This window comes from Pelecanus crispus, chromosome 6 (genome assembly GCF_030463565.1).
Source record: "Pelecanus crispus isolate bPelCri1 chromosome 6, bPelCri1.pri, whole genome shotgun sequence".
NCBI classification, from domain to species: Eukaryota; Metazoa; Chordata; class Aves; order Pelecaniformes; family Pelecanidae; genus Pelecanus; species Pelecanus crispus.
Window position 1 is genome coordinate 121,517 of NC_134648.1, and position 13,737 is coordinate 135,253.

Consider the following 13,737-nt stretch of genomic DNA (forward strand, 5'->3'; position numbering starts at 1 on the left):
CGCGCGGCCGCCGCCCGGCCCTCGGCACCGCCGGGCTCCCTACCGCCGCCGCTGCCTGCGCCCCTCCGGCTGCCCCCAGGTCCCCTCGCCCTGCGGGCGAGGCCTGGCAGGGGAAGCCGCTCGCCCCCCCCGCCCCGCGCGGCCGCTCCCTGCCGCGGGGCTGCGGCGCCACTCGCGGTTCCGGCGAGGCCTGGCGGCGGGGCCTGCTTTTGGCTGTCGCTTCTCCTTTAAGAAAAAAAAAAAAAACGCCCCGTCGGGCGGCGGGTGAAAGTCGGTGACAAAATGGCGGCCGGCGCAAAGGGGGCGGGGCTTGCGGCGGCCGCTCCGCCCACTTCCGCCCAGCCTCCGCGCATGCGCGCTGCCTGCCGGGAGATGTAGTTCCCGGAGGCGGCGGGGCGGGCGCGGCCTGGCCGGAAGCGGCCGCGGGGCGCGCCGGGAGCTGCGGCCTCCGCCGGGCGGGGCCTGCGGGGCGGCCCCGTGGCGGGGGGCGGGTGCGGGCCGGGGCCCGGGCCCGGGCCCGAGCGCTCGCCCTGCGGCCGCCGGAGCTTGGGGACGGATGAGCGCGACCGTTGTGTCGCGACCCGTGGGGCCTGTGCCGGCATGGCCCCCTAGGCTGCCCGCCTTCGCCGGCAGCACCTCCGCGCTCTGCTGCGGGGCCGGCCCGGCGGTGGCGCCGACCTGCACCCTGAGCGGGTGGGCTGCGGGGCAGTGAAGGGGAAATCTATCAAGCAACGGCATGAGCTCGCCTCCCCTACCCGTAGGCAGGGCTGTGTCCCAGCACTGCAGCCAGCGGCCCTGCTGTGCCTTCCGGCACGGCCTGGGAGAGCGGCTCTGGTGAAGGACCCAGTGTTGTCATCTCCAAAAACTGAGTTACCTCCTCAAAGCAAAACTTTTGCAGTACCTGACAACACATGCTCCCCGCAGAAGAAGCACTATCATGTAAGAATGAAACAGAACCCAAAAGCTTCAAGCCCACAAACAGTGAAGCCACTGCCTTCAGTTTTGTGTCCCAGTCTCCACCCCCTCCACCCGGTGTCAGGACCAGAACCGCAATCTGGGGAATCTCAGTGGCTGGGTATGCTTTCAGACCTGGCCAGATCCATCCTCCTAATTGCTGAAGCTGCCTCAGGACCCAGAGAGCCACCTCCAGAACTTGCCACAGATCCTTTGGTGAGCTCCAGTGCAGCTGGGATGCTTTTAGAACCAAGGATGTCCGGATCTCAAGAGCTGTCTGTCTCCCTGGATGATGCAGTTACCAAGTTGAATGCTCACTCTGCCAATAGTCTCCAAAGAGCCACTGTCATCCCCCTGTGAAACTGTGTCCCCTCACCCCACCTCGCCAGCAGTGGGTTGTGACTCATCCAGCTGGAAGCCAGGCATTGCTTTCAGGGATGAGGGTTGTTCCTATGATTCTTTTGGAGAGGATGATTTGGCTGATCTTACCTACCATTTTAGAACAGAAGAACAAGAGGATAATACTTCCACATCAGAAAAATCCATCTTCCCCCCCCCCCCCCCCCCCCCCCCCCAGTTCTTGAAAAGATTGGCAAAACTAGTTGGATTTAATTCCATTCCAGGAGTCAACAGGGAGTCTCATTGATTGGTATCTGGGTCAGACCTCCTGCAATAGAGTGGCCATGCCCTTGCATCCTATCCTGGACAAGCTGGTAAAGAAAGTATGGCAGACACCCCCACACCATTCCTCTTGTGTCAAAGGAAATTGAGAGAAAATACAGCCTCCCTGAGGATGCAGACAGTTATGTCTCAACCTGCACACGAGAGCGTGGTAGTTGAGGCAGCAATGGCAAGGGAGAAGGTGGGCCGGGAGCATGGCACTGCACCCCAAAACCCGGAACTGTGATGCCTGGATTCATTTGGCCAGAGGGCTTACCAGTCGGCGGCTGCAGCCATTTGTGTCATGGACTATCAAGTCTAGGTGGCCAGAGGGCAAGTTGATCTCTGGAAAAAAGTTTCTGTGCTAGCAAAACGTCTTCTGCAGGACCAGTGTCAGGCCTTCCAGGCCGTCATTCTCGAGGGCACGGACCTGGCCAGGCATCAGGTGTGAGCAGCCTTTGACACAGGGAATGCGGTAGCGAGAGCCGCTGCCTCGGGGGTGGATGCACGGTGGGCTGCTTGGCTGCAAGCCTCCAGCTTCCATGAGGAGGTCCAAACAAAACCCAAGAACTTACCCTACACAGGGGAGAATCTCTTTGGGGAACAGGTCAAAGACCCAAAGAAAGGCAGGCCACGCTGTGCTTCCTGAGGTCAGTGTACTGCCCCTCAGCCCCTCACACTGGGGATGGGAAGGGGGAAAGCTTCTCTGCATAAGCCAGCTTTCATGTCCACTGTTTGTTTCCAGGGTGTGCTGTGCCCCTGTGGGCAGGGTGCCCCACTACAGTAGCAGAACAAGGTGCTCTTCATCCCCTCTCTACAGACAGCAAAAGTAAAAGGGTATTCAAAGAGCCTGAGGCATTTAGCTGGTAAATCATGTTTGGTAAACTGATACCCATCAGTGAGATGATGTGGTCTGCCTTTTATTTCCTCCCACTTTTGAGTTTCAAGTCCTGAGCTTTATTATGTATGACTAGAAAACAAAAGTGTGTCTAAATCTCCATTCCTCAGTTCCTGAGAGTGCTCTAATAAGCCATCTTATTGTGGAGAACCGCATACAGTCTGACTCCTCTTGGCAAAGACAGCAGGCTGTGGGGAGGAGTACATCCTAATGTGAAAGTTAAAGCACTAGAAAAGTTCAAGGTACTCTCACAGGGATTCCTTCTATCCCTTCCAGATCAAGGCAAGAGGCTGCCGATTCACCCTTCTGCAGAAGCTGTGGCAGCATGCTTTCTCAGCAGCAGTGGTTTTTTTAAAGGCAATGTACAAACCTTCTCTGGAGTTGGTTACCTGAGTGGTTTAAGGCTCCTTTCCAGCACACAGATAGTTTGGCTGGCTCTTGCTTTTTGTCAGTCCAATGTCAATCTGTCAGTTTTCTTTCAATTTAAATGTTTCTCTCTCCTCAAGAAGGAAATCTCAGCAAGAATTTAAGTAATGTCTGGTACTGCTATTTGTATTGTAAGTGGCTGAAAATATTCTTTCTCTCCCCAAGGACTTGTCTAGCTGGAAAACTGATTGACATCACTTTCCAAACTAACTGCTCTGCTGCAGTTAACCCATACTCTCTGCTATGAAATGATTTTGCATTTATTCTTAAGTAAAATCAATGTTATTTCAAACTAGAGAGTCTCAATGTGGGAAGTTATTCTCAAGTTGCTGTCGTGATCGATTTCTCCTTTGTAGGCAAGGCACAGTGTTGCTTAATTCTTGTTAAAATAGGTTGGCTAAACCATTGCACAGAAATACAGCTCAGATCAGGACACAGCTAAGCCATTTGCATCTCTTGGGCTTGTGTTTTATAATGGGAAATTTTATAATATGAAGTTACAGCTCCAGATACTTGTTTACACTAGGGTTCATATTATCACTGGAGGGGGAGAGTAAATCACTGAGAAGTCTAAAAATAACCCGAAACCTTCTGCAGACAGGAAGGTTCTGTTATTTGCAGAAAAGGAAGTGTCTGACGCAATGATCGTGTCTCAAAGTAGCCATAAGGGAGCAATACAAGCAGCGCCTCGTCTTGTCTTCTGGGTAGCTCTCAGTATTGCTTGTCCTGAAACGTATCATGGGACTCGCAGTTTAGTGTCCCACGTGGCTTTTCCTGAGATGGTGCCCTGCTGGATGTCCCTACTGCGAGCAGATAACAAAAGAGCTGTCACCAACATGGAGCGTCAGTAATTAAGTGAACCTTGGCGTGCCAGCTTAGTACAAAGGGGCTTAACTCAGCCCTGCTCCACCCTGACGGTGCAGATGGGATCAGCAACGTGTGAGAATGGGTGGCCGAGACTGCGTCAGCTTGACCTGTGCAGCAAGCGTTCATTCCTCAGCTGTGCAGGATGCTGCAGCTCCCACTGCGCAGCAGTTTAGTGGATCCATGGAGAGGACAGACTTAGTAGGAGCTGGCTCAGCCCAGCCGTTGACAGAGCCTGCGGGTGCCCATGAGGATGTCTACAGGTCCCAACTGCAGACCCTCTTCCAGGTGCGGACAGATGGCTGCATCCTGCTGGTCTGCCGCCACAGAGACCTGCTTGCCTTCATTTAGCCTTAAGGTGAACCTCTCCTTCCCCAGGATCAGTAATATTTCTGAAGCAGCCACATCTTCTGTTTCTGGGCCATTTTGTGGAAAATCACGTGTCTGGAGGCAGTGCTTGATTGCAGCCCTTTCTTTGAGGATCTCCTGAAAGCTCCCCCAGTGAGGCATAAAGCTGCCATGGTGAAGCTGCACGCAGAACTGGGGCTCCTCTCACCTGGCAATGCTGGGGAAAAAAAAAAATTAGGCTTATTTGGCTTTATCTGGAATGTGCTTTTTTTTTTTTTTTTTCCTGAACAAGCCTCTTCCCTGGGGATGATATGGAGGGTTGGCAGAACAGAAGAGAGGCAAAGCCAGAGAGTATGGGAGTGAGATCAAAGAGATACCCACGGTTTTGGAGGCATGGCAGAGGTGAGACATTGCAACCAGTGTTGCACACCCGCAGGAGAAGCAGCAGGGAGCCATGGGCTCTAGCTGCGTGGCTCATAGCTTTCACTCCCAAGGCTTTTATAGCATCCTTGAAACTTCTGGGTAGCCCAAACTCAGAAGGAGCCTAGCAAGGATGCAGTGAAGCTTGCAGGCTTGCGTGGGGCTGGAAGCCAAGGTGTCTGAGATGTTATCCATGCACCTACAACGTGATGCCTCCTCCAAAACCCCAAGCAAGAGCACAAAGGACACGTCAAGCTGCATGCAGCCTTCCCTGCACACGCTGGCTAGGGTTAGTCGCTGCACCCGGCTCTAGGGAGAGCGGGGCAGGGGTGTTGCAATGGGATGGTAGACCAGCAAGGGGGAGCGCACCCGCAGCAGTGTGGGGGAAACGCCCTTTGCAGCAGGTTGGAAAAGCAGCTCTGGGGGAGAAACTGGAGCCAGGGGGCTGTGGTGGGATGGGGGAGCATCTTGGTGCCGTGCTCCCCTGCCACGTCATCCCAGATGCCTACAGCTCAGGTCTGGGACATGTTTTGATTGCGGGCATCATTGCACTGCCATCTCCTGCCATTTCCCTGTCTGCTGGTGCAATGAATATGCCAGTTCTTTACCCCTCTCTGCTGCAGCAGCCTCTGCTTCATTCCCCCACCCCAGATTACTAACCAGCCTGTTGGAGCTGTTCCAACATCCACTGGCTGCTCTCAGCCGTGCCAAAAGATTCCTCTGCTAAAAAGCCAAGCCGTAAATATCACTAGGTCACCCTCGTAGGAGTTGGGCATCGGTGGAGGCACCAGGGATAATGGCAGTACCCGTAGGTCTGTCTTCCCAAATGGGCCCGAACAGCAAGGGACCCATGCCTGCGTCTCAGGGCCAGGCAGACTGCTACCTCAACCTGTGTCTCTGCCAGCAACACCTGCGTTGCTCCTGCCTGAAGACACACATTCAGGTGCTCGTGGGCTTATCACCTGAAATAGCTGCATGGGGTGCCCAGAGACTGAAGTGGTCTGGCTTGGGAGAAGCAGAAAAGTCCCAATGGTGGGTAAATCGCTCAAATTACCAGCACAGAAAACTGCTCCGGTCTGCTACTGGGTGTTGTGCCTGGCTGGTAGTGATGTGCTGAGTGGGTGTATCCCGATGCCTGTAGCATCAGGGGCTGAGCTGTGCCCGGCAGCCACATGCATGGCACCTCTGGGAAACATTTAAGTGGCCCAAAGCATTAACGCAGGGAGAGAGTCACACAGCCGCCAGTTTTGGCAGTGCCACCGCTGCCTGCACTGCTGCAGCGAGCCAAGTCCTTGCACTCACACTGGCTCTAAGTGACACAAAGGGATTTGCCATTACCTGGAAATCCAAGATGAGGCTCCGAAAGCATCCCCCTCAAAAGGCAAGGCTGCATCGGAGCATGCCGGCACTGTGGATGCTGTGCCTGCCTCTATCACACCGTCACAAATGAGTTTCCACCTGGCGCAGGAATACCATCCCTCGCTACATGCCGCCAGTGGCTTCTGGAAAAGGCCTGGGTCTGCAGGACACGTGCTCTGGCTTCCAGCCAAGAAGCCCAAGGCCCTTGGATGTTTTTATGAATCAGGAGCTCCCTGGACAACCTGCTGGCCAATTTCTTCCCTCTCCAACCCCAATCCGGAACTGCTCTCGGCTCCCCTTGCCCCAGCCTCTACCACTGCTTTCAGCCTGCTGCCTGTCACACGTGGTGCATAGCGAAAACCCACAAAGGAAAAACCCCGAGTGACAACCCCCAGCCCCGGGGGCGGGCAGAGGCGAGGCTGGAGTGCGGAACTGAAAGCCTGTGCAGTCCAGCCTGCCAGCTCGCCGCCCTGCAGGCGCTGCCCCTGCCCGCCGGGACCCCATGCTGAGGCAGGATGGAGGATTTAGGTAAGCTGGGCCCCTCTGGAGTCAGTCCTGTGCCCAATCTTGCTGTGGGGTTGTGCCTTTAGCAGCTCGGGGGTAGCCTTGTCCTTCCTCTACCTCAGGGTCAGGTGGCGATGCTGCAGAGGGGGCAGCAATGGAGCCACACTCCCTGCCGTGCCTTCTCCCATCTCAGGGGATAAACAGGGCCCAAATAGCTGAGCAAGCACTTGGCCAAAAATGGAGAGTGCTTGAAGGCAGGAAACGAGTTGCCACAGCGATGCAATCCTGGCTGCACGCAACAGGGCTGAGCAGCCAAAGGGTGCGGCGCAACGTCCAAGGGTGCTGGGAGTTATCCATGGCCTGGAGTGGGGGAGATGGGGTCCGGGAAGCAGCCGTGCAGTGGGGGGGCATCACCCGTTTCCCTATGTAAAGGCAGCGAGATGCCAAGGAATGGCCAAGGTAAAAGCCAAAAGAGAAAGCGCTTTGCCCTCCCTGCGGGCAACTCCACTCTGGGTGCACAGAAAACACCGAGGTTTAGCTCTCCCATGCCAGGGCTTGTGCTGGGATGCATTTAAGGGCTGGTAGATGTTTCTTCATAAGCCAGAGATAGTGCACAGGGGAAGTGGGACCCCTGTTGCCAGCTGCCCCCCACGCTTCAGGAAGGCTGCGCAGTGTAGTGGGTCCATCCTGCATTGGGGATGTGGGTCTGGGCAAGGGTGCTCAGGGCCACCACAGCCCCTTGGGGCCTTGGCACCTGGCTAGCAGAAGGTGCTGTGAGGCTACTTTTGCTCCTGAGATTTTAGGAATAGCACAAGACCTCTTAGGAGTGTGCACAGGCAGGGAGGGCAGCCAGTGACTGGGATGCCCAACCTGCATCTCTCTGTGCAGATGCTTTGCTGGCAGAACTGGAGCAGAGCTCTCGCCCGACCTCCAAGGACCGCATGCCGCAGGTGCCAAGTTCCTGCAAGCAGGATCCGGCCACAGCCGGACCCCCAGCCCCCCGTGGCCATGAGCCACTTGCCTCAGCGGCCCTAAAGGTAATGCCTCAACATGGTGGGGCTGGTGGCTGAGACCCTGCTCAGCTCATGACAGGGGTAGCGGTGCTGGGCAGACAGTGAAGGGTGCCAGGGGAGCATCCTGCGGGCTCTGCCGCAAGGGTTTGTCCTTCCAGGTGCAGCTGCCGCCTCGGGCTCAGCCTCCAGGAGAGGCTTTGAAGACAGTGTACAGGTAAAATATGGCCATGGGAAGGCAAACTTATCCGGGGCTACCCTTTCCATCGCTTAGACACATCCTCTGGGGTCACCTGGCCTCCTACATGCCCCCCCAAAACCCAGGTCCTTCCACGAGCTGGGGTAGGGGGGTGTATCCTGCATCCCCGCAGCACTGCTGGGGTGAGGGCTGAGCTTCAAGCAGCCCCCTCCCCGCCCATGTGGCCACCCCCTGCCAGCACGTCCCCAGGGAGGCCCCCCATCCCCTGCTCTGGCCTGTGGGGAAAGGGCAGCATCTCGCAGGGGTGGAGGGTTCTCAGTCCCAGGTACCCTTCAGCCTCGGGGTGAAAGCCGCAGCATCCCTCACTCTCTGCTGTGCCCAGCAGCCCCGTACCGGTCCCCCAGCCGCTGTTCCCTGCGCCCGTGCCCTCGCCCTCACCCACGGTGGCCGCCCGGCAGCTGGACGAGCTCCTGGCCGACCTGGGCCACATGCAGAGCAAGGTGAGCCTTGTTCCTGGGGGAAGGGAGGTCGGGGGCCTGGCCCTCACCCGGCCCTCACCATCCTCCTTCCACAGCTAGTGGCTGTAGGGCACAGAGACGGGGTGCCAGCGGAGCCCTCGCTGGACAACATGCTGGGCAGCCTCACCCGGGACCTACAGGAGCTAGGCATCACAGCCACTCCCGCTGGCGTCTGCGCTGCCTGCCACAAGACCATCGCCGGCAAGGTCAGCTCCCATGCCTCCATCCTGGCGCCCCGCTCCTCTCAGCTCACAGCATCCTCCGGAGCTGCTCTCACCATTCCCCACCTCCTCACAGGTGTTCACGGCCCTGGGCAAAACTTGGCACCCTGAGCACTTCACCTGCACGGGCTGCGGGCAGGAGCTGGGTGACCAGCCCTTCTTTGAGCGGGGCGGGCGGGCATACTGCGAGGAGGACTACCACCAGGCCTTCTCCCCCCGCTGCGCTTACTGTGCCGGCCCCATCCGTGAGGTAAGCCCCCCGCGGCCTCCCATGCCACCCCCCACCGCCACCAGCCGCCTCACCTTGCCTCTTCCTGCAGAAAGTCCTCACGGCCCTGGACCAGACCTGGCACCCCGAGCACTTCTTCTGTGCCCACTGCGGGAAAGTGTTCGGAGATGATGGTATGTCCCAGGGGACAGGTGTGGGGGTCCTGCCCCCATTGCCCCCACCCCGGATATCCCCCCCATAGCCCAACCCCTCACACCCATTACCCCATCCGACATCCCCCATGGTCTTTCCCTTGCCTCCTATCCTGGGCACCCCCATGGCCATGCCCCACTACCCCCCAGTGTGAGCCTCCCCCAGGTGGGTGCCCATCCCAACGCCCTCCCCACAGGTTTCCACGAGCGGAGCGGGAAGCCGTACTGCCGCCAGGACTTCCTGGCCATGTTTGCCCCGAAATGCCAGGGCTGCGAGCGCCCAGTAACAGACAACTACCTGTCAGCCTTGCAGGGCGTCTGGCACCCGGAGTGCTTCGTGTGCGCGGTGAGTGGGCAGCAGGGACACAGGGGTGAGCCTGTCCCTGAGGCCGTGCCAACCTTCCCCATCTCCTTCCCCCCAGGAGTGCCTGAGCAGCTTCGCCAGCGGCTCCTTCTTTGAGCTGGAGGGTCGGCCCTACTGTGAGCTGCACTTCCACCAGCGGCAGGGCAGCATCTGCCACGGCTGCGGCCGCCCCGTGATCGGCCGCTGCATCACAGCCGCGGGGCGCAAGTACCATCCCGAGCATTTCATCTGTGCCTACTGCCTGGGCCAGCTGCAGAAAGGCACCTTCCGCGAGCACGGCAACAAGATGTACTGCCAGGCCTGCCATGACAAGCTCTTCCTCTGACCCCCAGCACACAGCCACCCTTCCTGCCTGGCTGGATGTCCCTGATATCATCTACACCATCAACATCCCTGGCACCTTCCCTGCCAGGCCAGGCATCCCTATCATCATCCCTGATGAGCTAAACATCCTTTGTATTGTCCCAGAGCCAAATGTCCCCAGCATTTTCTCTGCCAAGCCAGACATCCCAGGCATCATTCCTTGTCCCCCTCCCCCCAAGACATTCCTGGCATTGTCCCTGCCAAGCCACATACCCTGGGCATTGTCGCCTCCACCTGAAGCAATAAAAGTGAAATCTTTCCAACAGCAACACAGCCTCAGTAAAATAACTGGTTTGAAGCAGAAGCCAGAAAGCTACTTCCAAAAAGGTATTTCCACAAATTTACAGACTTACTTTCTGTATTTTTTTTTTCCACACACACACAGGTGAAAGCACAGTGAGTTAACATGGTGTTTCAGCCTGGCTGGAGCATTCCTCAGGAAGGGATGAGCATGTTTGCAGCCTAGCTGTGCTCTGGGGGGGGGCAGCCCTTGCTCCAGAGGCCTCCCCCGGCCAGGTTTCTTAAGGATGCACTGAGTACTAGAGAAATTATGGTATTTCTCCACTTGTGCAGAGTCCACTAGCCACCAGAGGAGAGAGAAAATTCAGGGAAAGGTTTGCCAGCAGGAAGCCCTGATACTCTGGCAAGAGGAAGAGCTCTTGACTACTTCCTGAGCAGCCCCAGGCACCCTGCAAAAATGGTTAGGAGCTCAGTACAAAGGAAAGTTGTGGTGCTTTTTATTTTTCCTCCAATCTTTTGCTAGAAAGAGAAGGCAATGTCACTCCAGCCCAAGAAAGGGTTTGTCACAAAGTGGCATCTTTCAGAGCCACACACAGCCAAGCAACACTCAAGAGCACAGCCCTGCTCCTGGAAAAGACACTTGGTCCCAACTGCAAAACCAAGAACACCAAGGTGGCAGCCTTAGGTGGAAGGCACACAGACACACTTTAAAAACTTTATTTATATAAAAAAATCATTTTGTTTTAAAAGCGTTACAAGAGTGTGCACAGGAATCAGACAAGGGTACAGCTTGTTGCCCCCCTCTTCCCTCCTCCCTAGCCCCACTGCCCACCAGGGCAGGGGGGCCCAGCAGAGCCAGGGCAGGGGAAGAGAGAAGGGGGAAGCTTTTTTTTTTTGGTTCATTTGGAATTAAAAATTAAAAAAAGGAATTAGTGTTTTACATATTTAAAAGAAAAGAGAAGAGTTAGACCCCAGAACAAAACCAAACTGAGCTGAGGTGGGGCTAGAGCCAGGGAGGGCTCAGCCAGAGGAACAGGCAGGAGGCAAGGCACCAGTTTGCCTGCTGCAGCTTCCCTGCTCCCCAGACAAGCCCATGGTTCAGGGGGAGGGCTCCTGCTCCAGTTTGCAGCCTCCTGCAGAGGCTTCCAGTTGCATAGGGAGCCCAAGGGCTCCCCAACAGATCACAGCACTTAGATGTGCCTCCCACCACCACAGCAGAGAGGAGGATGCATACGTCCTAGCTCCTGTGGCAGCCTAGTCTCCCCAGGACAGGATGCAGATGAGAGCCCTGCACTGCATCAGTGAGGGCAGGGGGTCTGGGAACCCCCAGAAACAGGCTTCCAGCCCCACTGCAGACAGTTAAGGCTCCTGGCAGGTAAGGGAAACACTCAGCCCTGCCGGAAGCCCAGGAAACACCCCTTCCCCAGCAGAGAAGCCAGACAGTACGATTCAAAGAGCTATTTCACAGTGGCAAAAGAAAGGCACGTGTCAAGATAAAGTCAGAGGGGCACCGCCACAGGCAGCTGGTGCGTGGGCGTGAGAGGGGGGGATCCTGGCTCTACCCGCTTGCAGCCCTGCCAGCGCCTGCTCCACACGCCTGGCACACAGTGCGCCCCAAGTAGCCTGCCTCTCCCCAAAAGCCCTGCCACATCTCCTCCTTCCACAGGGACAAACTGTCTCCCATGTGGGGAGGCCCATCCCAAGCCCCTCAGTACTGACCATCTTCCCCACATAAGGGTTCCTCCTCACGCAGTCACTGGGCAGGGGCCAGTGGCCCCACCCAGACCCCTCTGCAGGATCCAGAGCCAGATCCCCCTTCCCATGCCCCCAAAGCCTCATCTAGAGCAAAGTAAGAGAAGTTATTGCTGTTTTTCCTTCCCCTTACCCCCGGTCCCACCATCACCAGGGAGGGATGCTCCCATTGTCCCCACGGCCCTGGTTGAAGAGTGATCCCGCACAAAAATATATCCTATAGGCAAAAAAAAAAAAAAAAACCCAACCCCAAAAAAACAAAACACCAAAAGGTGGCAAGTGAGATCCCAGTCTCTGTCTCTGCAGATGACTCCGAGCAGAGGGAAGGCATGGGAGAGAAGGCAGTTCCTGGTCAAGGCAGAGATCCAGAGTACTTTTGCAGCATCCACGCCGGTCGATCCGGCAGAGTCAGGCAGGAGGGTTTTACTCTCTGGAGGAAGGAGGTGGTGGAGGACAGGGAGGAGTTATCTGGTGAGGTGTCCCAGAACAAGGAGGTGCAGCAGTCTAGAGGAGGCAGAGTGGCCCGGGCTGCGCCGGGGGACCAGGCCCAGTCATTTGGCTGGCTAATTGGCACAAACAGTCCAGCAAGAAATCCAAAAATAAGACAAGGTAAAAGTCGGTCCATTCCACCATGAAGAGTTATATATATATTTATATATATAATATATTATCAACCCAAACTGAGTGGAGGTGGGGACGGCAGCTAGATCTTCTGCTGTGGAGAGAGAGGGAGAGCCGTTAGCACGCCCAGAGAGTGAGTGAGCAGCGGAGGCATGATCACGGCCCTGATGGATCAGGCAGCAGCAATCAGAGCAGAATTTGGCTGGCCAAAGCACCCCTAACAGCGCAGCAGGATCTGTCACCACTGTTCAGATTGGGCAGGACACTGCGGGACATACCGACACAGGGGAAAACACGTCAGCATCCTCCTCCGCCTTCTCTACCTCAGGCTGTGATTCCTGCCCCTCCTCCTGCTGCAGACACACAGGGGTTAGTAGGGGCGATGGAGCAGGGTGGGGTGTTAGTTGTGGGAGCCCCATTCTCCCCTCCTCCTGCCAGCCAGGACAGTGATGTGCCATCTCCTACACCCCAGTCCCACCTACTCTTCCCTCATTAGGAAGAGCTGCTCACCATCAATGGCGCTGCCTTCACCGGCTCCATATCTCCAAGTTCACCAGATCGGTCCAGTGTCCTGCTGTGGTCCCTCTCATTGACTGTGGAATAGTTGTCTGGAGCAGGAGAGGGGACAGTCAGTCATGTCACCTCCGTGGGAGGCAGTGTCATCCCCATCGGAGATGTGAGCTCTGCCCCCTCCCAGCATACCAAGGAGGCAAGATGCCCCTCTTCCAGTCCCCCTCCTACCTGGTCCCATGTTGCTCATCTGGATCTCCTCCCGGGAGGATTTCTTGTCTACAAGCACAGGAGAACAGCAGATCAGACACAGCCCCTGCAGCCACGAGCGGCAGAGGAACCACTGCCTACCCCAGCTAGAGGAGCCCAGACCCAGCCACAGCACTGTTGACCCAAGGGTGCTACAGGACCTGTGTTAACTGCACGCATCATTTCTAGACCTGAGAAGCCACCTGAAGCCCAAACTAACAGCCTTGTGTGAGCAGCTGTGGCTGCCAAGAAAGCCAGGGCTGAAGAGCAGGGCCGGGACAGAGGCCAGCTGTTTGTGGGTACCCACAAGGTAGAAGGACAACAGTGGGGACAGATGCTGAAGGGAAGATACGTACCTGTTTTTTGGTTCCTGTCGATGAGAGGCAAGGTGCTGTCATCAAACGAGTTGCCTCCCTGAGTCCGAGAGGCATTGCTCAGGTTCACCTGGAACACCAGACAGTGACCACTTGCACCCTGGCCCAGATATTCCTTCCCCATCAGCACACCCCACCCCACCCCTCCAGCCCCCAACACCAGGACAGACCCTCCCACAGCCCTTGGGCAAGGGCTCTGCAGCAACCAGAGGGTGCTCCAGAGCCCATGGCTGCATCCACATCAGAGCGCGGAGGCAGTCTGCCCAGACTGGGTCAGGGCAGCAGCCAGCCCTTAAGAAGCAAGGACAATCCCAGCTTCTGGGAAAGCGGCTGAGCCCTGGAGAACCTCGTTCTTCAGCACTGCCATAGTGGCTTTTAGTGCAGCAAACTTTCCTGTCTGCAGATCTGCACACTTATGTGTGGGACACAGGGCTTAAAGCTCTACAGAGTGTTTCCTCCTTAG

The 13,737-nt window shown here is 56.8% G+C and overlaps 2 protein-coding genes across 5 annotated transcripts in view; one reads left to right on the forward strand and one right to left on the reverse strand.

Annotated features, from left to right (window-relative positions):
• The first annotated feature begins 6,444 nt into the window (after window positions 1–6,444).
• On the forward strand, window positions 6,445–9,641 carry LPXN (leupaxin). The gene is made up of 9 exons (XM_075712924.1): window positions 6,445–6,457; window positions 7,322–7,470; window positions 7,605–7,660; window positions 8,025–8,142; window positions 8,217–8,366; window positions 8,458–8,631; window positions 8,702–8,783; window positions 8,999–9,147; window positions 9,224–9,641. The coding sequence occupies exons 1-9, from the start codon at window positions 6,445–6,447 to the stop codon at window positions 9,488–9,490; spliced, it is 1,158 nt and encodes a 385-aa protein (XP_075569039.1). The 3' UTR covers window positions 9,491–9,641.
• Window positions 9,642–11,757: 2,116 nt separating this feature from the next.
• Window positions 11,758–13,737, reverse strand: part of CTNND1 (catenin delta 1) — a 30,911-nt gene continuing 28,931 nt past the window's right edge. For 3 of the 4 annotated variants that reach the window (XM_075712923.1, XM_075712922.1, XM_075712920.1), the window contains 4 exons: window positions 13,257–13,344; window positions 12,883–12,930; window positions 12,652–12,749; window positions 11,758–12,235 (listed from right to left, as the gene is read on the reverse strand). In XM_075712923.1, coding sequence (XP_075569038.1) covers window positions 12,224–12,235; window positions 12,652–12,749; window positions 12,883–12,930; window positions 13,257–13,344 — 246 coding nt within the window. In that variant the 3' untranslated portion in view covers window positions 11,758–12,223. The remainder of the gene's footprint in view (window positions 12,236–12,651; window positions 12,750–12,882; window positions 12,931–13,256; window positions 13,345–13,737) is intronic. The other variant, XM_075712921.1, reaches the window with a different exon arrangement.